Source organism: Telmatherina bonti (assembly GCF_933228915.1).
Source record: "Telmatherina bonti genome assembly, chromosome: 6".
Classification (NCBI taxonomy): Eukaryota; Metazoa; Chordata; class Actinopteri; order Atheriniformes; family Telmatherinidae; genus Telmatherina; species Telmatherina bonti.
This window is the reverse complement of record NC_136624.1, coordinates 27607721-27631915: the sequence shown is the minus strand read 5'-3', so window position 1 is coordinate 27631915 and position 24195 is coordinate 27607721. Positions and strand designations below refer to the sequence as shown.

Below are 24195 nucleotides of genomic sequence, written 5' to 3'. Positions count from 1 at the left end.
CTTTTTAGCCATTAGAGTCATCATTAAAGTGTCAGAAGTCAAACACTTCCATAGTTCATCATAAAAAAGGATGTTGTGGAGGAAAGTTTTACCTGTTATTTTTGATGCCCTGGCGTCTATACCCTTCTTCTGATTTTTTCCTTCTTTGCTATTCTCCTCTTCTTTTGCTTTTCCTAAAAGAAACTTCTGCTCTTAAACTTGAAGAGAAGGTTGCAGAGCGGTAATGTGAAGTTAGATATAGGAGGAGCTCTTAACACCCATTTCCTCAAACTTTTCCTTGCCCTCCCCCTGGAAACTGTGGTTTGTACTAAATCTATGCCAGGCGCAACATTCCTATGGACAAGGGTAAACACACACACAGAACTCACTCTCTAATGCTAAACTATAGACATCCAGTGTGCTTTAAATGAAACATTGTGGTAACACTGCTTATGGACCGATTTGTTAAAGGCTGGAAACAAAAAAAGTAACATTTTTTGTCGAAAGTGTGTTGGATGAGTGGGCTGGTCGTGATAGCAGTCTGTGTGATTCACGTCACATTTTTGCACCAATGCTGCACATGCTCTCATGCTGTTTATCCAGCTGTGCATGAAAACTACAACAGCAAGTCTGTTAAGAGGCAGATGTAAGGCAGGAAAGTACTGATAACTGCTTGCTTTTGACTGAAAATATCAAACGTCAGACCACCAGGGGCACAGCTAGATGTTTTATCCCGAAGTCAATCTCTAGGACCATTTTAGTTCATATACATATACAGCTTCACATTATGCAATCCCACTTCCAGAGGTTGTTGCCTTAAATGTAAATAAAAGACAGAATACAATTGTTTAGAAATCATTCTGTAACCTGTTTTCAACTGAATATGCTAAACAAAGACGTGCTATTTTATGTTAAAACTGATCTTTTCTTTTTTTGTTCTTATTTGTTTCAGACTAATATTAATATAAGCTTGGACTGGGATGTGTTTACTGCTGTGTTACATCATGTTTTCCTTTTAACAACACTAAATGAGCATTTGCGAGCTGAAGGCACTTTATAGTTGAAGATTTGTAGGTGGAATTCTTTCCCATTCTTGCAAATGTACAACTTTAGTTGCTCAACAGTCCAGGGTCTCCGTTGTATTTTATGCTTCATAATGCACCACATATTAAAGAAGGAGTCAGATCTGGACTGCAGACAGGCCAGTGTACTATTTATTACACATGCAGAACGCGACTTGGCATTGTCTTACTGAAATAAGCAGACTTTCCTGAAAAAGATGTTGCCTCGATTGCAGTAGCTATTGCTCAAAAACCGGTAAGCCTATGTATGTGTTTCAGACATCAAATTCAAAATGAGTCTATATTTTCAATAGAAATAAATAAATAAATAAAAGACTAATAAACATTATATTTAACAGTAAACTGAATTCGTTATGCAGTTAACGGTCCTGTAAGACGCCTTCATGAACCAGCGGACAAACCAATATCATCGTTCGCAAAAGATTTCACATCAAGAAACAAACTCGGACTACCTACAACATAGCAAGCAGTTTTACAGCTCCGCTATATGTCCCCTCATGATAAGCACAGATCATTTATTTTAGTTTCGTAGCTGCGTTTGACATGAAATATTTTAGTGTATTTGTTAAATCTCGGGAGTGCAGTGAATGCTCCCTTTTTCCTTTCTTTTTTTTGGGGGGGGGCAACTGGGAGAATACCACGGTCTAAATCGTGCTTATTGTGTTTTTTCCTTTGTAGAGTGGGGTTATATGTTTTGTTGCTGCCTGTCAGTGTAATTTTCAGGAGTCTGTTGGATGTTTTAGTAAAATGTAGGAAGACGTCAGCGTGAAAGTAGCTTCTCAATCTCAGCACAGAACAGATGGACCAACCAGAGGTACTGAGCATTTTACATTTTATTTCAACAAATCGCGAGCTAAAAAACAAGAAACCTAACAATAACACAAACACATAGAGAGAAAGAGAGACTAAAACAATGGAGTGCAACATTTTCCTAAGATAAACCTATAGCTCCTCTTGTTGATTGTTTCGTCTTGATTGCGCTTTCAAATGAAGATGTTGTGGATAAACATTGTAACATAAATCCTACGGTATACACACACGTTTCTTTACGGAAATCTGTCCTTTAAAACTGCTTGGTTTGGCCCGTTTTCCACTGTAGGAAAACACAATGGGAGGATTTTCGGTTTTGTCGTTCAGCTTTTTAAAGTTTGAATCCACTGCCGATAAACAAGACAGAACCGCTTCAGCAGATCAGTAAATGTCAGCAAAGAAACAACTTCAACAAATAGTTTAAACTACAGCTCAAACCCTTTTAATAAAAGCAAAGGGGCAAGTTAGAAAACCTGCCATCCTTGATGCAAAACTGAGTACAGTAGAGAAATGCTATCAACCCAGTTCTGTAAATAATACTGCAGGGAGAGTTGTGAACTTTTTTTTTTGTTTTGTTTTATATGAACTAAGTTTGTATGTCTGTCATTGCTCTGTATGGACAAAAAAGGCTAAGGGAACTGGAAAATGTGGGATCACATTTATCAGTTCTCTTAGCCTTTTTTGACTGGTTTAATATGGCTCTCTCCACTTATCCAACATGGAGAAGAATCCAGGAGTGTCTGTCTCACCAGAATCCAGCATGTTTGGGATCATCTTTAGTCAGAGATACTGTAGTCCTTGACAGTGAAAGACACGGATGACAGAGTGGATGTAAAGTATGTGGTTTAATATGAACAAAATGAGAGAGAGAGAGTGAGCTCAGATCATGGCAGTGGCAACACGCCGTGGCACACGACATGCAGAGGTTGCCACATGCTGGGAACGCAGTTACACAGACTTACCACGAGGTGGCGCAGCCTAAATGATGCTAACAATAGATATGAGGCACACTGCTGTACTTTCACCTTTTAAAGCCCAACTTAGGAAAAACCAGGGAGAGATGTCAATATTATATCTGAAGTTTTTAATTGGCACTTTAATTAATAAAAAAAACAATTTAATTTTTTTTATGTATATCTTTTTGCATTTATCAACATGTTATAGGTCAAAAATTTTATAGCGTAATCTTCCAATTCCTAGTATCTATTAGGAGGCAGGGTATACGTATCAGATTGTGTACTACAGGGTTTTGAGCAAAGTTTCCAACAAAAAGCGATGCAAAATGTCTCAGAAACGTTATGTATCAAATATGATACGTTTGGCTTTATAGGACCAACAGTTCTGGTGCAGCTTTCTTCTACTCTCCAGTGGACTGGATGCAGGAAACTACCTGCAAGAGGACAAAGATTCAGTGATAATATAAAAAAGCAGCTTCTGGAAAACTGGCAAGTCCAAATTGATCTCTGACTCAGCCCTCCTTCTATATAAAATTATAATTAGACAACACTTTGACCAAATATTGTTTCGCTTTTATTTGACCAGAATTTCCATAAAATGGCAACAGCCAGACACAATAAAATATTTAAACAGCAATGCCTACAATGACACACAAAAAACAAACATTTTAGCGCATATAGCATAAGTGTTATAACAAAAAAATGAATTAATGGCTTAAGTGTCTTCTTTATGGCAATAAAACAGTTTCTGATTCTTGAAATAGTGACTTATTTCAGTACTGGTTAGTCTAGCTTGGCCAATGACAATCACACAGGACAAACAATATCACAAAGACTTTGAACACACTAAAACAATGTAATATTTAAACTGTACCTGCACAAGCATGTAGGTACAGTATCTGTGGCAGCAGCCGTAAACAAAGGCAGAGGTCACTCAGAGCAAGATATTCATGTTAAACACGATTAGTGCTTGTCAAAATCGTATTAATTGTGCTCTGGCAGGCAGCAGCCACACTTCTGGGAAGTTGTGGCAACTGGTTGTCAGGCTTTGATGGGATATGGGAATAAGAATTACAAAAATTGTTTGAGTAGCTCAAACGTCCGCAGCTTTCACGATGGGGTGCAAACAGAAAAAAAAAACATTAAAGACTAATTAAAGGTTGTGTGATTTGTTAAAACACTAGCAGACATTGGAGAATTAAAGTATTGTTAATTTAATCTTAATACCAGCTTCACCACCTTCACTTTTATACAGCAACACTAACAAGAGATAACAAACGAAACATAAAAACTGGACGGCCAAACCCAGGCACGGAGACAAACAAACACAAGCGCAAATGCATGGAACTAACAAAATGAACCAGCAACAAAGAACAGAAACACAGTAGTATATATACACACAAGCAGAACAAGACACAGGTGGAATGACTTAACAAATGAGTTCAGGTGAATCTAATGAATGGGAAGGAAAACAGGAAACAAAACTCAAGGGAACTAAAGAAGGAAAACTACAAAATAAAACAGGAAACTAGAACTAAAGACACAACGTGAAACACATTGACAACACCATTAATTTGTCAAATCAAACTCTGCAGTCTGTTTCTTTCTGTAATAATACACATATACGTGAGTTGCTTGTAAATGTCAGTTGGAAGTTGTGTTTATGTTTACGTTTCTTTATATGTGGCACTTTCCTCCACTCAGTCCACTCGAGGGGGCTGGAGAGCTGAGGCAACACTGTCCAAATACATGCAGTCATCAATTTTGTGTCACTGTAAATGGTTTTGACAGTTTAAGCTGTGCCATTTTGTGGTAGTTTGTGGCAACAGCTCGCTCTAGCAGCCCCTGGAAAGTCCTGCTGACTGACAAAAGCAGCAAGTCTAAAGAGGAAAAAGTCAAATCTATGGCTTCATGGTGTCAGCTGATTTGAATCAAACATAAAAACATTTGGTGTATTTTAAATAGTAAGTTGAACAACACAAAAACAATGATTTTCCAAAAAAGCTAATTTTAAAGTAACTCTGCACATTTGCATTATTTCACACTCCTTAAAAGTAACTAATTAAGTATTTACTTTGCATCCTGCTGGTTCTCTCTTCATCAGCCTGTGTGTTGATATCCAGTTGCAGGCTTGTGACATGGTGCTGTAAAGTAAAACACAACTGTTACTTGATGCCACCAGCGGGAACTCAAAATTGTGTTGCGTTTTTTCTCAGTCCCTGGATGCTGTAGAGCAGGGATATCTTTAGAAATATGTGAATGTCAATGATCCATCAAAACCGGTCAGAAACCTTCAGTTTTAAGGTCAGAAACTTAAATAATATTGCTTTAAACAATGCAAATGCAGATTCACTCGGTCAAAAGCAAAGGTGGAAATAATAAATACTATTTAAAAAAAAATTAAGTTGTCATCAGTGCACTGTTTTCATTGCATTAATGTTTTTTTCTTTGGTGCCTCAATTTTAAATGCAATGAATCAAAATTGTTAGCTTGGGTAAGTATCCAGCTGTTCAACTTCGCACTGCAATAACTGTAAGTTATAAAGCAATATTGCAGAGGGGTGTTGTGTATTGTAATTGTATTTATCCTCCACTAATGCAAGTCTTTTTCTTAGTAAGAAGTAAGCAATGCATCATCTATTAATATCACATCATTTTACAATGTATGGCTGCTTTCAGGAGCTGGACGAGATTACCACATGGCTCAGTGAAGAGGGACTTTCTCCCGATTCCTCTAAGGAGGCTCAGCTGTGTTTGCTATGGCGTGCCTTCCAGCACACGAGGAGCTGTCTGAGCAGTGTGATAAAGGATCTAGAAATGCACCGCTCACAACACGTAGCAGAAATGGAAGAGGTGAGGTCATCATTGCTTAATCATCAAAGATATTAGTAGCTTTAAAAAGAACTACGTCATAAAAGCTCTGTTTCGGTTTGCAATCTTTCTGTCTAGGTACGTAAGTCTTTGGAGCAGATCCGAATCTTTACAGAGCGCAAAGACGTTTTGGCTCAAGAGATACAAGATGAGAATGATCAGCTCAGAGAGCAGCTACGACGTCTTATGTCTCTTCAAGGTTGGAAAGTTTTAACAGGTTAAATATTGAATTTAATCCAGCATTCATATCCAATATTCAGTTTTTTTAAAAACCAAGATTCACTTGTTCAAAATATCTAATCAAGGTTTTATTACATGTTTACAACAATGTAGTTTTCCTAAAATAAAAGAGTGCTATTTTCTTTCTCACAAACAAGTTTTACTAGATCATTTTAACGTCTCTGTCCCTTTCATCAGCTCTCTTTGGTGTGTGAATCAAAATACAGTCTACCCAAAACGACTCCCTACATTAGCACAAGATCCTCAAACACCATCATTCAACTCACCAACAGTAGCGGTAACTTCTTTTTCCCCTTTTTCTATTTTTCTGGTAGATGCCCAGATAAGTGAGGTGGCTAAAATGCTGTACCAGCAGGGTCTAACAGAGCTGATTCACAGCAGCCCCAGTGAGCAGGTGGCGTACCTCCTGGTGGAGAGGGCTTCCCTGCTTGAGACTGCTGAACATCCTGACCAGCTGATGGGTGATGGAAACACAGAAAGACATTTGGAGATGGAAGCACAAGCCATGACCACCAATTTATGCCAGGTTAGAGGAGGAAAAACCTTAAGAGGCATCCTTTTCTATTTTCCTTTGCTTAATAATTGTGACAGATCCATTACAGTTGAATAATCTTTCTAACCATTAGTTGGAGCACGAGTTACATTCAGTTTGATGTATACTTGCATACATGCGTTTACCAGAATATTTACGATTCTGTTATTGTGTAAACATGTAAAACGATCTAACTATCTGATGTAATTTCACAGTGTAGCCACAAGAGGGAGCCACGTCATTTGCAAAGCACATGGAAACGACTTTTTGGACTTCACAAGACATCACAAAGCAAAAATATTTTTATCTCTGTATGTATATAATAGTAGTGCATCCCTCAAATACTAACAAAACCATAAAACTGCACTCAGGTCAGCTGGACATGATGCTGACTAGTTTATGTAAAATGTGTAAACTTAACAACTTTTCCATCTTATCTGTTCACATCTCTTCTGCAGCATCCATATTAACTGCAACCTTTATTTTTGTTTTTTGTTTCAGTGTTTTTAATCACAGTTACCAGCACCAGGTAGGGCCCTTTGCATGGCAAATGAATTTTATGTTCCTACGCCACTGATGCATCTTGTTCCGGTACTCTTTCCAGTATGTCCTGCTTGGTCTTTCATATATTTCTAAACATTGCTGCTCATAGACCTTCTCTGTTTCTTTCACAACATTTTAGTCTCTTAGAATCGGTCCCTTAGTAAGCAGTGGCATGCCTCTCTTTGTAGACAGAAGCCAGACCTTTGGCTGGCCAGGCAGGCGGTTTGGAGAAGGAGTGTTCCCGCCTGGAGCGAGACCTAGAAGAAGGTTCTCGCAGACTGGCCATGGCTCACAGTGAGATCCGCCGCCTAACCGATGAGCTAGAGTCTGCCCATTTAACTCGAAGAGCATATGGTGAGATAATATTCAGATCATCATTCTTGAAGACATTTATGATTATTTTAAAATAGTAACCAAACTCTCAGAAAAAGTACTGAACTGAACTTACGGTTTATCATTGAGAGGTACCCTTAACAGGACATCCTTCTTGGTACCTTATAAAGACAAGTATTTTACCACTGATGTCTGTCTTTTTACCTTAATTTAAAAGTAGAAAATATATTTTATCATAGATGAACATAAAGCAAATAATCTTTTTCTATCTCACACACACACAGGATGTATCATTGAACACATCAAAGTCAGTTTGAGGTTCAGCGGAAACTTGTATGGCAAGACAGGTTTTTTGTATAACACATTTCATGTACAAGACAATTCAAAGTGCAGGAAGCATTACAAACAAACTTTAAAAATAAAGTTAAAGAGATACATATATACACACACACACACACACACACACACACACACACACACACACACATATATATATATATATATATATATATATATATATATATATATATATATATATATATATATATATATATATATATATATATATATATATATATATATATGTAGTGGTATTAAAAAAATGTGTCTTTTTTTTTTTATCATTTTATGCATCAGAGGGTTAAATGTCTAAATGAACCGTAAAATCTTCATTTGTACTTTGGGGGACACAAAGTATTTCTGCTATAAGCCTTTTTTCCCCCAGACAGTGAAGCTTTCACAATGTTTTTCCTATAAGCCATAAACAACTATAGCTGCTAAAAGAGCAAAACCCACAGATTAGCACAATTCTTTCAGCTGATGCTATGATTACTACATTACACCGAAGGCTGGCCTTACTAAAGATTTACAAAGCTGTTGTGAAAAAAGCAGACTTTGCGAGTAACTTATTGAAGAGCGTGGGGGAAGTGAGATCATTATAAGCCTCTTTGTCTTGTAGAGCCTGAGCTGCAGTCTGCTCAGGTGGAGGTGGAGCAGCTCAGACAGGAAGTAGATAAACTGAAGAAATATGGTGAGTTTTTTTTTCCTTTTTTTTTTTTCTTCTTGTTCTGTAGGATGGTTTCTTAGAAGCGCCCCATGCCACTGGATGTGTAAAAAATTACTATAATATTAAGAAAGGACAAACTTGAGAGACTAAAACTGCTTTAATTAGTCTACTGAATTCAGTTGTGTTTGTAAGACTAGATGTTTGTGTATTATGTCCTACTGGGCAAAAGGCAAAAATTACCTTGGACAAGTTCTGTGAAATTTGACCAAACAAAACTAAAAGTAGAAGCTGAATATAAAAAAAAGGTTGATTGATATTCACTTGAATGATTTTGCTCACTCATTGAGCTTTACAGTTTGAAAGAAAACAAAAGCTATTTATTTAGTCTCCCACCATTTCCAGTGGAAGCTCATCTTTGAAAAGTCTCAAGTTAAGCAACTCCAAATCAATCAATGTTTTGCAGAATATGGGAAATCTTTAAATATGTATTATTTCTTACATTATAAATTCATTATTTGACTTGTTTTTCAAAGAAATTGTGGAACTGCGGAAGGCCAAAGACCTGAATGATCGTCTGGACTTCGAAATCAGAGCCTTGAGGAACCGAGTTCGCACTCTGGATGCTGAGAAGGGCTCTTTGCAGCAGACGGTAAGATAGCTGCTGACAGGAAGTAAATTTTTTAAATGAAATAAAGAGATCATTCAAAACTGATCAAGACTAGTTTGTAGAAACAGAAGCACAAATAAATAGAAAGTAGAAAGAACTGTCTGTAGCTCAAGAGGACACTGGGAAATATAATCAGAGTTTGTTGTTTACAGTCAGGTAAGGCAACAACAGTTGTGAACCTTACTTTGTGTAGGATTAAAGGCAACTCTACACCCAACCTATGAGAGGAACCAGAGTATCTCAACAAACAAAGTAGCACTGAACCATAACACAGGCATTACTTCCAACCACCAGCCAGAATGTACAAGATGAAATAGACAGATAAACATCAGTACTTACTAGATGCATAACTCACCTTATTATCTGAAAAGCACAGATTTCTGTGGTATTAGCCTGTATATCTTTAAAGGGGTGCTATTATGGTATTTGGAGTTTTCTGAGCTTTCTACAGTGTTACAGTGTTGAATCCTCATCAGACATGTGAACGGCACCGTTTTTTATCACCCAAACGCATGTTTGAGTTTGAGTTTCCATGGCGACGAAAAACGCGTCGTTTTAGAGAGTTTTTTCTACTTGGAAATCCTTGTGACGTCCCGGGGGATAAGGTTCGGTGATTGGTTACCTTCTACTGGTTAACAAGGGCATGCACAAATACATCAGGCTGGTGGAAAACGTCGGATAAAGTTATTTCCAACGATGGCTGGTGAGTTTACCAAAGAGAGACATCCTGTAGTGCAGTGATGTAGTGCAGTGGCGGGAGGCGGGGCTTAATGCGGAAGAGTCTCAATCCACTCGTTTTGCCCACAGGCTGATCTGACAGCCTACGGAGAGGGTCGGTTTGAAGTAAATAAAGCCCTTTGTGACAATAACTCAATCAATCCCAGCCCTTCTGGTCTCAGAAATAAAAATAAATTAGCCTGAAATGCACATAATAGTTCCACTTTAAGTTCTGGTCCAATTATACTAAACATGAATGAACAGGAAGGTATTTGACTTAGGCTTTGTCTTTATATCTTGTTGGAGACTATTTATTTTATGGTTAATTTTTGGTTAATTTTGAGAATAATCTGAAGACATACTCAGCTGTATGGTGTTTATTCCAGGTGGGGTCTCTGCAGGTGGAAGTTGAGAGGATGGAGACAGCCCTGCAGACAGAGCAGCAGGTCACAACCTTGCATGTAGACATGGACCAACCCAAAGAAAGAGTAAGTTTCTGTTTAACCGATTAAGCCCTGGAGCGAGTCAAGAGGAATGCAGTAATTTACTAACATTTTCAAGATACACTTTCCCTTATGATTTTTTTTAAAAAATAAAACAAAAACATATTGAGAAAGATGAGGGCAAATTTAGTTTTACACTGCTCAAAGAAAAAAGGAACACTAAAGTAACACATTATAGATCTGAATGAATGAAATATTTTCATTAAATTCTTTGTTCTTTGTATACTTGAATGTGCTGACAATAAAATCACACAAAAATTATCAATGAAAATCAAATGTATCAACCCATGGAGGTCTGGATTTGGAGTTATCCTCAAAATAAAAGTGGAAAAACACACTACAGGCTAATCCAACTTTGATCTAATCTCCTTTAAACAAGTCAAAATGAGGCTCAGTAGTGTGTGTGGCATCCTGATGAGGCGGCGGATGTTCTCCTGAGGGATCTCCTCCCAGACCTGGACTAAAGCATCCGCCAACTCCTGGACAGTCTGTGATGCAACTTGGCGTTGGTGGATGGAGCGACACATGATGTCCCAGATGTGCTCATTAGATTCAGGTCTGGGGAACGGGCGGGCCAGTCCATGACATCAATGCCTTCATGTTGCAGGGACTGCTGACACACTCCAGCCACATGAGGTCTAGCATTGTCTTGCATTAGGAGAAACCCAAGAACAACCACACCAGCATATGGTCCCACATGGGTCTGAGGATCTCATCTCTGTCCCTAATGGCAGTCAGGCTACCTCTGGTGAGCACATGGAGGGCTGTGGGGCCCTTCAAAGAAATTCCACCTCACACCATTAACTGACCCACTGCCAAACCGGTCATACTGGAGGATGTTGCAGGCAGCAGAACGTTCTCCACAGCGTCTCCAGACTCTGTTAGTCTGTCACATGTGCTCAGTGTGAACCTGCTTTCATCTGGGAAGAGCACAGGGCACCAGTGGTGAATTTGCCAATCTTGGTGTTCTCTGGAAAATGCCAAACATCTTGCCCAGTGTTGGGCTGGAAGCACAACCCCCACCTGTGGATGTCAGGTCCTCATACCATCCTCATGGAGTCTGTTTCTGACTGTTTGAGCAGACACATACACATTCGTGGCCTGCTGCAGCTCATTCTGCAGGGCTCTGGCAGTGCTCCTCCTGTTCCTCCTTGCACAAAGAAGGAGATAGCGGTCCTGCTGCTGGGTTGTTGCCCTCCCACCTCCTCCTCCACGTCTCCTGATGTACTGGCCTGTCTCCTGGTAGCACCTCCATGCTCTGGACACTATGCTGACAGACACAGCAGACCTTCTTGCCACAGCTCGCATTGATGTACCATCCTGTATGAGCTGCACTACCTGAGCCATTTTGCCTATAATTTCCATCTGTTGTCTGTTCCATTTGCACACCAGCATGTGAAATTGATTGTCAATCAGTGTTGCTCCCCAAGTGGACAGTTCGATTTCACTGAAGTGTGGTTGACTTGGAGTTACATTATGCTGTTTAGGTGTTCCCTTTATTTTTTTTGAGCAGTGTATATTGATAGTTTACCTGTGAAGTTGTTTTTATTTAGTATATCCAGTGTATTCAGAGGCTTATAAATAAAAGGTTTCAGTGGATAATTTCAGGTTTTTGATAAAAACTTCATGTTGCGGCTAACTGTCCAACGCCATTATCTACTTCAGCCGCTGCAGGCTAAACACGGGAGATGTTGATGACGCGCACTAAGATGTATGTTCTCCTTATTGCGTTTGTTTATTTTTATAGTTACTTTAAATAAATTACAATGAACAAACAATACGCAGAGCAAAAACATCTAATTGTGGTCAACAAAAAGTTTACTTCCGAGCTCACCCCACTTTGCATCCTTACAGCCAAACTATGCGCTCAGGTGAGTGCAACTATTTGTAATGTGTGCATTCACACCCAAAGTGACACACCCTCCACCCAAGTGCCAATCAAGCCTGCACACATTAGCATATTCGCAGACATTCATGACTTATAATATGGCTCCTACACTTCAGGTTTAAGAAAGTTTAAAAAAAAAAAAAAAACTTAGGCATTAAAAACTTAGGAATTAAACCTTAATTCCGTTCTGTGCATGCTCGTTACCTTGTCCTGTTCCTCCCGTGTTCGGTGGTCCATTTTTCTTCTTCTTCTCAGTTGCTGCAAAAACTGAAGTAGTATGCTCGTGTTGAACTGGTACTTCAAAATTACAATAAAAATAGCGGCGAAACTGGTACTTATTATAGTTTTTACAAGTTATGACTGAAAATACGAGAAGCAAAGAGCCCACTTTGTTTATTTCCGGTATACGTCATACGTCACGTTCACCCTCTGAACCCTTCCCAACCCGCTGCTCTAAAGAGGAATGAAGTGAGGACGCCTTTCATGTAAACATTCTTTCGGAATTATTATCTTCATGTAAACTCGCAGGAGAATAAGTTAATTCTTAATAATTTAATTCTGAATTATTAATTCCGTATTAAACACACCATGTAACCATACCCATTGTCACCTGTGCTTTTTAACATATACATGGATGATCTCTCAGGAAAGTTGAATGAATGTAAAACAGAATGCAAATTATGTAATTGTCTTATTAATAATCTGATGTTTACAGATGACTGGTTATCCTGTCTCCTTACAGTTCAGGTTTACAGCAGTTGCCTCATGTCTGTGCAAATTATGGTGTATTGTATGACATCATATATAATCCTGTTGAGAGTGTTGTCATGATTGCTAGAACCAAGGAGGATCAGAAATAAACAAAAATCCCATTCATTTTATTTGGCAGATCAGGAGCTAAATGCGGTACACAAAGTAAAATATTTAGGTCATATAATCAGAAAAGATTTATGTGTTGATGAGGATGTCCACTGTCAGAGCTGTAAACTGGATGCACAAGGAAATATTCTGGCTCGTAAATTTAATCTGTGCCCAGATGATGTGAAAATATTTTTAGAGCTTATTGTACTCATTTTTGTACTGCTCATTTATGGTGCAATACTTGTAAAGTTAGGATGAAAAAGCTTCAGGTAGCATTTCATGAGGATTTTAGAATATTGTTGTCACTTCTAAGACGGACAAGTGCAGGCCACATGCTTGTGTCAAATAACGTTCCTACTTTTAATGCTGCGTTGAGGAATTTCATGTATAAATTTATGTGTCGATCAAGGGACTCAGAAAATGTCTTTGTAATGGTTATGACTGAGCCTCAAGTAAGTGACACAAGGTATTTCTCCTGTTTTTGGAAGCACTGGAATGAATGTCTGTCTCTACAGACATCTCATACTTATGTGTGTGTGTGTTTTTTAATTGCCGATATGGACCAATGTGTCTGGAATAAAGATTAATGATGATAATTGGTCACTCTGAGTGGCTTTTAATCTGTCTCAGTTAGTCCTGTGATAGACTGGTGACCTGTCCAAAGTGTGCCCTGACTCTCACATAGAAACTGCTGGGATGGGCTCCAGGTCCTCTGTTACCCTGACTTGGAATGAGCGGTACAGAAAATGGATGGATAGATATTTTTTGCCTTTTGTACAGCAAGACTGCACACACACTGAGTGAACATCTGGTGGACTATAAGGAGAAAGAGTGTATTAGAAAAAAAAAAACTCAAAATGTACAACTTATTAAGTGTCTTGGTCAATGACGCAGGTGCAATAATAATATGTGTTTATATTTTTCACTGGTCGATTATCTGCAGAAGAAGGCAGAACAACTTGAGTCAGCTCTGCAGGAGCAGAGCCAGAAACTCATCTCTGCAGAAGTTCAAGCTAACCAAGCTGATAAATTTGTCCAAGTATTTACACCATGCAGATTTCTGCACTTCAAATCTGATAATGAAATCACCTAACGTTTTACATTGTGTAGTTTTATACACCTAACAACTCATATTCACATCGGGGCTATCATTTTACAGAATATCTGCATGTCTTTGGCATCAGTGATGTGGAATGTTGTGTTTTGTTTTGTCTTCAAGGCTAAAACAGCAGAACTGGCACAGAGCAACAAATTCTGCATAAATTTGCAAGAGAAATTAACCGCCCAGACACTTTCTCTCATGGAAAAAGAAGAAATTGTAAGTAAACGCAGGTAGAGATATCAAGAAACAAAAGGCAAACTTTTGCTGGTTATAGAAAAATGTGCATCTTACATTGCTCTCCTGATAAAATAAATTGAACAAATAAAAGAAGTTAGATTTTGTTTGTTTCATGCCAAATTTGGCATATTATAGCTGCAGATAATTAATTGTGTCACAAGTGGTAGTGGGAGCCAGAGATGCAGAACTAGGAGGTTTTAATCTAGGAACTGAAAGGCAGAGGACACAGGAGGCTAAACTGAGTTAACAATGAACTAGCAACTAGGAACAGAAACCAAACTGTATATATACACAAACAAAAACGAGAACTAATGAACAGGAAACTAGATGAGAGGGGACTAAACAAGGAAAACTACAAACTAAAACAGGAAACCAGAACTAAAGAGAACACGAAACATCACATCCTGAGAAATTGGTATTTATTGATTTGTGGAGTGGCTGCACGGTGGCATAGTGGTGCGTACTGTGGCCTCACAGCAAGAAGGTTGCTGGTTTGATCCTTGGCTGGGGTGGAGTTTAGACAGTGACCTTTCTGTGTGGAGTTTGCATGTTCTCCCTGTGTATGCATGGGTTTTCTCTGGGTACTCTGGCTTCCTCCCACTGTCCAAAGATATGCATGTTAGGTTAATTGGTTACTCTAAATTACCCATAAGTGTGAGTGGTTGTTTGTCTCTGTGTGGCCCTGTGATGGACTGGCGAGCTGTCCAGGGTGTACCCTGCCTTTCACCCAAAAGACTGCTGGTATAGGTTCCAGCTTCCCTGCAGCCCTTCAATGGATTAAGCAGTTATTCTATTCTACAGTCATTTAGCAGACGCTTTTATCCAAACCGACTTACATATAAGGTTAGGATAATGAGTGAATGAATGGATAATTCATAATAATTTATGTGTTTAATAATGTTTAGGGTATTTAGAGAACTTTTTTTTGTCTCTGTCCTGAGTAAATCTTGAGAAACTGAAGAATAACAATCTACTGTAAATCTTGGTGTCAAACACAAGTAAAGTATGTTGTAGTCAAATTTCTAAAATGTATTGTGAGTTTTCCAAGACATAAACGTAAAAGCTACATTGACCTGTGTAATGTTTGCCTAGATTGAATCTCTGCAGAAGGAAGTGAAGCAGCTTGAGTTGGCATTGCAGGAGCAGCCGCTGCAGCAATTTAGGAATGTGCAGGTTCAGGTCACTCACACTAAAGTATGTCCATTTAATCTAATCCCTTAACATTATTTTAGAAACTTGCACATCTTTAAACCTAAATGATTGATATGAAATTAAATGTTGCTGTTGTTCAGAAAATCTTCATATTTGTTTAGCTGTGCCATGAGCGTTGTCACTGTGATTAGTTCATGTCTGAACTTTCTATTTCCAGTCCAGAGAAGCTGAGGTGATGGATAACAATCGGACCTGCAGATATGTGCACAATAAGATCAGTACTAGTAAAAGTGGCGTTTTGGAGAAGCAGTCAGAGGTAGGTGAACTGGTATGTTTATAAAAATTTCTGCACGTTCCAATGATTAAATATATGACTAAGTTAAAACAGTTTCTTTTTTTTTTTTTTAGATATTTTGTCCTCAGTTTGTCAGTAATTACCACAGCAACTTGAATAACGTCATCACTAAAATCTGCATCAAAGAAAACAACCTCATAGACCACAGGTAGTTTTATCTGTGGCTGTTACTTGCACATATACCCTTTTATTTTGCAGAAGTTATTATGTGGCTCTATGTCTGTTTTCTAAGGTCGACAGAGGGAAAAAACTCAGACTCACAGAGTGGTGGAAACACCCACTCCCAATTGGAGAATTCCTTCATGACTGACAACAAAGAACCTCCGACACAATGTTCCAAAGAAAACATCCCCCCAAAGGTAATTCCTTACATGCTGCCGGAGCTTTATGTCAATAGTTAGTTTTTCATCATTTAACTAGTGCTCTGAAGATTAGGAAACGTTATCAGTGTGTTCAATCTAAAGACAATTAACATAAGACAAACCTGGCAAATATGGAACCAATTTTTCTTCCTACTGATAATTGTATGTTGGGCTGTAGGGGTGTTCTTACTGTCAGCAAGTGATGAAGACTTTGCTCTCAACCCAAGATGAATGTGAAGCTCTGAAGGCGGAGATCTGCGATACTCTTACATACCTTGACAAAGAGCGAAGGTTAAATGGACTTTTTCATCATATTACACAATTTATTCTGTATGTACAACTATTAAACGTTTTATATTTCTTCATCCCGACAGAGCTCTCTGAATTTGCTCATCATAAGAACAATTTTATTTCTTCTGTAGTATGACATGCAGCATTCATAAGCATGTATGAGAATTATATCAGTGAGAAATTAACTGGACATGTTTCTACCTCTTTACAGTAAACGCCACAACATGAAGGAAAAACACAAAGAGAAGTTGTCTAGAGCAAAACAAAAAGTTAATGATGAAACCAAATGGCGCGATGAAAGAATAAAAACTCTGGAGAGAGAATTGTCCTTGTGTGCCCACTCATTAACAAAGGTAAATTTGCTCATTTGTTCTTTACACAAAATATTTAGTTGGGTGCTTGCACTGGGACAACTGGATTCCAGTAATAGTGGGAATGCTGATGGTGGTCCTGTAACTCTTTGTTGTAGTTTTTTGTAAATTTTTTGGCATCAAACTGCTTCTACATTTACTACGCTATTCAAACAATCCATATCCAAATGTTTAGCTCAAATAGCTTTGTAGGAAGGGGCATTTCGTTTGTTATGTTGGCCTTGGCTCACCCTGACGCAAATGACTGTCTGGTGTTTGTTCATAATTATTTATGTTACGTCCCTAAGAAGCGGTAATGCCTAAAGAAGTTGTTACTCCTTCTTAGGGACGTAACATAATTAATTTTTAATTATCACTAAGAAAGAGTAACGACGAAAGAAGTGAGGAATGCAACCTCAGAAGAAAGCAAGGAGGGATGGCCAAGACGAAACACCGCAACCTACAAAGTAAAAGGACTATTACCAAACCACAAAAGTATAAACCTACATCTAACCTATCCTACAGTAACATAAACAGAAGAAAAACTTGACAAAACAAAATGGATGTTCTCCCCTACAAGGCCAATCTGGAAAAAAAAAAACTAAGGATCAAATCAAATCAAATCAAATCAAACTTTATTTCTTGAGCACTTTTCATGCCTCAGGCAACACAAAGTGCTTTACAGGATAAAATCAAGTCATAAGGATTAAAACAAACAGTGGATAAAAAGGCATTTAAAAATAAAAGACACAAGCTCTTTCCATACACTCACACACACACACACAAGGACATAGAGCAAAGAACCCACCCACATTCCCTGAAAACATAATTCCCTGAATACTGTCTCTTTAACTGAATTCTGGTTAATAAAACAACTCAAAACATTAAGTAAGTGATAAAAATTCTGACTTGGTGCTGATTTGAGGAGACAATACCTCGGGATCCATCCACACCAGGAGCCAGTCCCCCGCATGCTCATAGGGGCCGCTGCCACAGCAACCGCACAACTCCCAGGCAGCAAAGGGGCCACCCCGCAGCCGTGAAGCTGCAGTGCTGGACCCCGCGCCACCCAAACAGCAGCGGTCATCATGACAACAGCCCCCAGACCAAACAGGCAGGGCCCCCAGCGTGCTGGATCCCCATAAGGATCATAGCAAACACTAGAATACACAATGAAACTAAGCTTGCACACAGCACAGACATCGTGTGCACAGCAGGTGGCTAAAAGGACCAGATTCTCAGATCCTGAGCTCCTGATTGGCTGGAAGAGGCTGCCACACATCAGCACAATAAGGAACACCTGGGAAGGTAGTACAATGCACACATGAGTTAAAACCAAGCGGCAACCTCCGGTGGTCAAAAGTGAAGCCTATGCAGAAGCGCATAAAACTGCACTTCCCCTTTCATCCGCTAGGGGCTGGCTGCAAAACAGAGCAAATCCCCATGTTAAAAAGGCCAACTTCACGGCAGAAATAAACATGTTTACAGCCTGGTTCAAAAATCCATTTTCGGTTTATAGGTCAGGTTTACCTTCATGACAACTGTGGGGGAAGTGAATTTTTTTTGTAACTCGCCCGTTTTAAAGTAATTTAAGTTCTGCAAATTTAGGGGCGTGTCCTTTTGATTGACAGGTACCAATTTCTGGCTTCAAGTAAGAAGAACGTAGAACAACCGCGGTTTTTTACCGGTTAACAACATGACTTAGCTTTGGCCCGCTTACCTCCGTTAGCTGGGTAGCTCCCATTATCTTGGGGTTAGCTCGGTTAGCTTTAAGCTACAGAAAGCTCGGCGTTCGCTCGATGTCAATCATTCGCCATGACGCTCACGTCTGCCCTCTCAACTCCACCTCTTTGCCCATATTTGTAATTTCCATGCGAGACGACACGCATGACGCTGCCAACATGGCGACGGTAGGAACCGCCCACCGAGCTTCAATTCAGCTCTTCAGAAACCTATGGGTGACGTCACGGAGACTCCGTCCATCTCTTTATATACAGTCTATGGTAAAAACACATTCCAGTAACACTTGCTAGCAAGCAAAAATAGTTCATGGCATGAGGTTTTACTGAAGTTACTGAAGTGGCAAAACAGTGTACAGGGAGGACATGAAAAACTGACAGGATGGTGTACCAAACAGCCTGCAGAACACCAACCAAATGAAACATTGTGGGGAACCAGCCTTGCTTCACATGAACAGGGACTGTGTTTGGCAAGTGTGTATGAGTACATACGAGCATGCCTCCTGGTCTGCTAGCATGATTGTAGTTGTAAAAAAAAAAAAAAGCTGAACAGTAACTCCACTTCCTTAGATGCTGAGAAAGAACCATTTAATGAGGAGGCTGTGGTGCTATTTTACTCCAACTCCTTCCAGAGTGTCACCACATATTGCATCACTTCCTGGTATTTAGTTGTCTGGCAGGAAAGACATGCAGAACATCATTAAAACTTGTGTATGGAACAAGTAACTCCTCCCCCTCTGGTTTTCCACCAAAGGAGCAAAACCAGAGGGGGAGGAGCCAAAACAAGCTGCCCCCTTTTTTTTTTTTGTCTTGTCCAGCATTTAAGAAGGCAAAATGGATTTTCTGGATGCTGTGTTTTGCTGGGCAAAGGGTTAGGGATATAATGCTCCCCTTGATATTCTGGATTTTAATTTTATTTTTCTATTTATTTTGCATAATTGTTTGTATTACAAGTTTGTCCTGCTGGATCAGACCGGAGAGGACAGAAGAGGGACAGAAAGAGAATAAAAAAGAAGAGAAAACAGAAAACACCTTGTAGAGAGAAAAAGAGAGAGAGAGAAAGAAAAACTTTCAAATCTTGCTAGTTCCCCACCATTATCTACCCCAGCTTTAATATAACATGTAGAATTTTAGACAGCTGGATGGAAAAACTCAATGAGGAAGCCATCTGGGCCAGACTGGATCTAGGGTCAACCTAGAAATTAGAATGGGATGGGTCCTAAGGTCATGGAGTCATCTACTAGGAGTCATTGAGTAATATTTTAAGTCTTACAGCATGAAATGTTGCGATCAAGCATTGGGTCGATTAAACAGTACAGATAGCCTCAAAACATCAGTTTTTTAGCTTTCTGGTAGTCTGGTATTTGTGATGTGATGCTCTCTCTACACGCCCATGTAGCCTCTTCACATTACAACAAATAAACCTCATGGTAGCTTTTCTTGAGTCTATAATTAGAAAAAAGTAAAATAGTTATAGTATTGACAACAACACAGATATTGTAGGGTTTATTGCAGTGACAAAAGCCTTGTTTATAAATAAATAAGTACAATAATTCAAGAGTCCCCAGTCAAAAGCCTGTGGTGAAACCGACGTACAAACTATGCTAAAACTAAAACACTGACACTTGTCTCCTAACTGAGACAAGCTGCTGCTGAATACTATTTCAGAGTTTCGCAGAACTTATCTGATGAAAAATTAAACCTAGAAATCAACTCTTTTCTGTTCAGTTTATTGACAATGCACAGTTGTTTCAACCAATTAAAGGGAACAAATAAGCATAAAACATTTAAGTAGTCAGGATTAAATAGGAATAAATAAAAATAAGGAAAAAAAAGTTTCTGGTATATGTTAAGAATTAAAGATTCAGATTACCTACATTGATTTTTGTGGACATATTTTAAACCTGTTGATCGAGGGAAGTCCACCAGAAATCCTTACTTTGTCAAGTCAGTATAAACTCTGGGAATAATGTGCAGTCAGGGCAGCATGTGATGCCCCTTCGTTCACTGAATTTCTGATTGTAGAACTTTTGCGCTTTTTCTGACTACTCAAATGTGAAAACATCACTTCCATACAGTGGGAGTACAAACAAAAAAAGTACAAAGCTGTACAGACTAAATGAGCTAAATTCCTTGCACTGTCCTTGCACTGTCACTTGATAGCAAGAAAGTTGGCATAGCTGCACCCTTATTTTCTGACACAGTTCAAAACATGAATGTTAGGTTTATTGATGATCCTAAATCAATTGTGGGTGGGATGGTTGTATCCAGTGAGTGCATATAAATAATGATCCAGTTAAAGGTTCACTAATTGTAGACTTAATAGATACAGCTGGACCTACAAAACAACTGGAAGATGTCCCAACAGCACTGATTGGCTCACCAGTCACCAATGAGCAATTGTACATCAGAAAGCACTGCAAATTTATGTGAAGTATACAACAAAGGAGGTTTTTAGACAGTTCACAAAGTTGACAAAGACATAATATGTTCCATGTGCGAGAAGATGTGAAACTTCAGATGTTTATTCAAATTTTGTTTTTATTATTTTCAGGAGAAGGAAATTGTTGTTTGCATAACTGTGGAAAATGACAAACTGCTCTCCGAGAAGAGGAAACTGTTAAAACAGCTTAATGAAGAAGAGCACTGCAAGACTGATAGTGATCTTACAGCTTCTTTGTCTAAATGCAGGTATGGAATTATCTAATGCTGTTTAATGAAACATCTTGTCCATGCCATGGTGGAAGTGGCAAGTAGTTCATTCAACAATCAAGCAGGTTAAATGGACTTGTACTTCTATAGTGCTTTTCTAGACCATTCAAAGTGCTTTACACTACTTGTCACACTCACCCATTCACACACAGACACAGTGTCTTGCCCTAGGACACTTTGGCATTTTAATCAGGGGAAGCCTGGAATTGATCCCCCAACTTACCAGTTGAAGGATAACTGGTAAGTTGAGGAAGGACAACTGCTCTTCCTCCTGAGCTACAGCTGCCTGCTTTATGCCCACTTTACATATTGACAGTTGAAATTGGTGAAGTGAAAATCTGACTTTATCATTTTAAAGTGGATCGGCACCCCTATCATCCATTCATTCATTCATTCAGCTTTGACCACCTTTGACCATAACCACCATTTTTTCAGAAAAGCAACAGCAAGATGCGTGGTGACAAAGATTAAATTACTTAAAAATGCATTTCCACCACCTCTTTTTAGTCAGTTTTGTTTCTGGCACACCTGCTATACCTACTTATATATGTTCATTTTTCCTATTTTTATCTCAAGGGTGGATATTTTAGAAATGGAAAACAGGAAACTTGGAAACAAGCTATTGCACATGTCCAATCAGATAACCATCCTGGAACGCAGCCTTCAGAACTTGTCACGGCACTTTCCTGAGGTATTGCCCATGCTTAAATCTGCTTGTTCTTCTGATGCATGCTGCGATGAGCATGTACCCCCTCTGTTTTTGACGTTTCTGTCATCTTTTAGGTTTCACCACAACACCAAGAATATATTGTCATGCTAGAACTTAGGAAGATGTATTGCCTTAAATACAACCCAAACCAACTTTAAGATGGCAGAAACACTTTAGTCTAAGATCCTCAATCACTGGTTAGGCAAAATATAGAAAGTGCAACACACCTAAGTGAAATCAATAGGTAATAAACTTGTGCAAAGTTTGACAACAGGCTCTCCACATATCTGCTAACTAAGTGTTATAGGTGTCGTGTGTTGCAACGAGGAAACTCCTAACACTGAGGACCAGAGTTACCCACCCCTGAAATAGTTAATAAACAAATATTTAATCTGTAATATTTTGCTTTTGTTTGATAGGGACTCCAGAATAAATCCAGTCATCAAGAGATTTCAACATCTCCTACTGTGCACCCTTCAAGGTAAGCCTGATCCAGGTTCAGCAATCAATTAAAATGCATGCCTGATCAAATAAAAACAAATATCAAATTACTTTGTGCCTCTAGAGTGAGGTTGACTGGAATTCAGGGTTTATTGGAGAGTGCACAAGGTAGCCCCACCAAGCAGACAGATGTCACCGCTTCCTCTGCCAGTTGTACATCTGGGGCCTTGTTTGGCTACCTGAACCTGACCTCCACGCAGAGCCTGCCAGATTACTCAGCTCCTCAGTCTTCCCTCAGAGACTGAGAGTTTTCCCTTCTGAGCTTTCCTACTTGCAACATGAATGTATTGTACAGTAACTATTTTATTAGTAGTTTAAATGAATAAATACCATAAATATAAGCTTAGTTTGAGCTCAACTAATTGAAAAATTAAGCTGTCTAAATCAGTGACCAAAGTTAGAGCTGGTAAATTTAACCTTTATTCAGGAGTAAATTTTAAAAAAGATAACATGTTTCATGCATTTACTACTAGAAGATGTACTTATTGCACCAAATTAATACATGTTGTACAAAATAAAAGTTTACAAGGTTCATGATGGCTTGACTTCATTTAAAGACAGAGGAGGCTTTCCTGCATGCCTACATGTTTTTATGTTTTCAGAAATACAATTGTTTTAAGTCTCGACTTCCGTCTAAAGCCCCCACCTGTTCCCCAAGGCCAGATCCAAGGCCAGGCAACTTAAGTGGTCAATCACTATAAATATCTTGGAACAATTTCCGACTATAAACTTGCATTCATTGACAATGTTGTGTGTACAAAGGTCCACCAGCACATGCATTTTCATTAAAAACCCAAGTATTTTTCCTTGTCTTTTTATTGAATCAGTTTTCAATAGCTCTCTTAACTATTGTTTCTAAACTTTATCTGCAAGACTCAGAGCCTGACAGAAGGCAGAAGGCATTGTGTCTGACCCCACCCTCCTGCATACAGAATACATGTTTCATATAATCTGGGTGTAGATACAAATGCAGAACAAACAGTTTTACAATTTACTTTATTCCCATCAGCTTTTTAAAGTAATTTTCTAATTCATTGTTCTACTTACACAAGTGTTGTTTACTGAATTGTATTTAAGAATGTTGGCTATTTTTAAATTAATTAATTTCCATTGTGACATCCTGCTTGTATGCAAAAGTTGCCATTCGGGACAATAAAGTTTACCCTGACCATCTGGCAGTGCTTTTGCTTTTTTATTTATTATGTGTTGGTGCAGAAGTTTGTGTGCATTCACTATTCATTACATCTTTCAGAAAAAAAAGTAAAAGAACTGCTGTTATTGTAGGAAACCAGTTCATGCAAACAGAAATCTCAAACTTTGATTATGACTTAAAGATAATCTGGCACTGCCATTTGTATATAATTTCATACATAGTTTAAAGATTTCAAGAAAAAAATGCATTAATTTTCACATGAAAATGTGCATTATACAAACAAAGACAAAAATGTACCATTACTGCCAGCAAATATTCTGTATAAAACTGAAAGCAGTTGTGTGGTAACCAGCCCTGTAAACAGGAAGCACACAGCTCATGGTCACAATTCAGTAACGCCTAACTACTCAAGACTGTTGATCAGGGATGGAGGTTCCTCCATCTAACTATCAGCCTGTGTCCGGGACAGTCCCTATCTCTGCTGCACCACACTCCTCCTGGACTGACAGCCTTGGTGAGACTGTTTCACACAAAGCATGCGGAAG

General features: G+C 38.8%; 1 protein-coding gene across 3 annotated transcripts; it reads left to right on the top strand.

Moving 5' to 3' along the window:
* The first annotated feature begins 306 nt into the window (after window positions 1-306).
* LOC306757565 (coiled-coil domain-containing protein 30-like) lies at window positions 307-23662 on the top strand. 3 transcript variants are annotated; one of them, XM_079242655.1, is made up of 20 exons: window positions 307-345; window positions 5506-5679; window positions 5776-5896; window positions 6252-6463; window positions 6685-6780; window positions 7201-7366; window positions 8304-8375; window positions 8885-9000; window positions 10137-10223; window positions 14207-14305; window positions 15419-15520; window positions 15696-15794; window positions 15887-15981; window positions 16066-16192; window positions 16374-16486; window positions 16698-16839; window positions 21130-21266; window positions 21864-21978; window positions 22416-22477; window positions 22562-23662. In XM_079242655.1, the coding sequence occupies exons 1-20, from the start codon at window positions 316-318 to the stop codon at window positions 22740-22742; spliced, it is 2346 nt and encodes a 781-aa protein (XP_079098781.1). In that variant the 5' UTR covers window positions 307-315; the 3' UTR covers window positions 22743-23662. The 3 variants fall into 3 exon arrangements, with proteins under 3 accessions (XP_079098781.1, XP_079098779.1, XP_079098780.1); XM_079242653.1 differs by having other exon boundaries at window positions 10122-10223; XM_079242654.1 differs by lacking the exon at window positions 307-345 and adding an exon at window positions 1743-1875 and having other exon boundaries at window positions 10122-10223.
* Window positions 23663-24195: the final 533 nt, after the last annotated feature.

Coding starts and splice junctions, on each gene's coding strand:
- LOC306757565 (XM_079242653.1), top strand. CDS start 316: ATGCCAGGCGCAACATTCCTATGGACAAGG. Junction 5,680..5,775: donor ACGTAGCAGAAATGGAAGAG/GTGAGGTCATCA, acceptor CTTTCTGTCTAG/GTACGTAAGTCTTTGGAGCA. Junction 6,781..7,200: donor GCAAAAATATTTTTATCTCT/GTATGTATATAA, acceptor CTCTCTTTGTAG/ACAGAAGCCAGACCTTTGGC.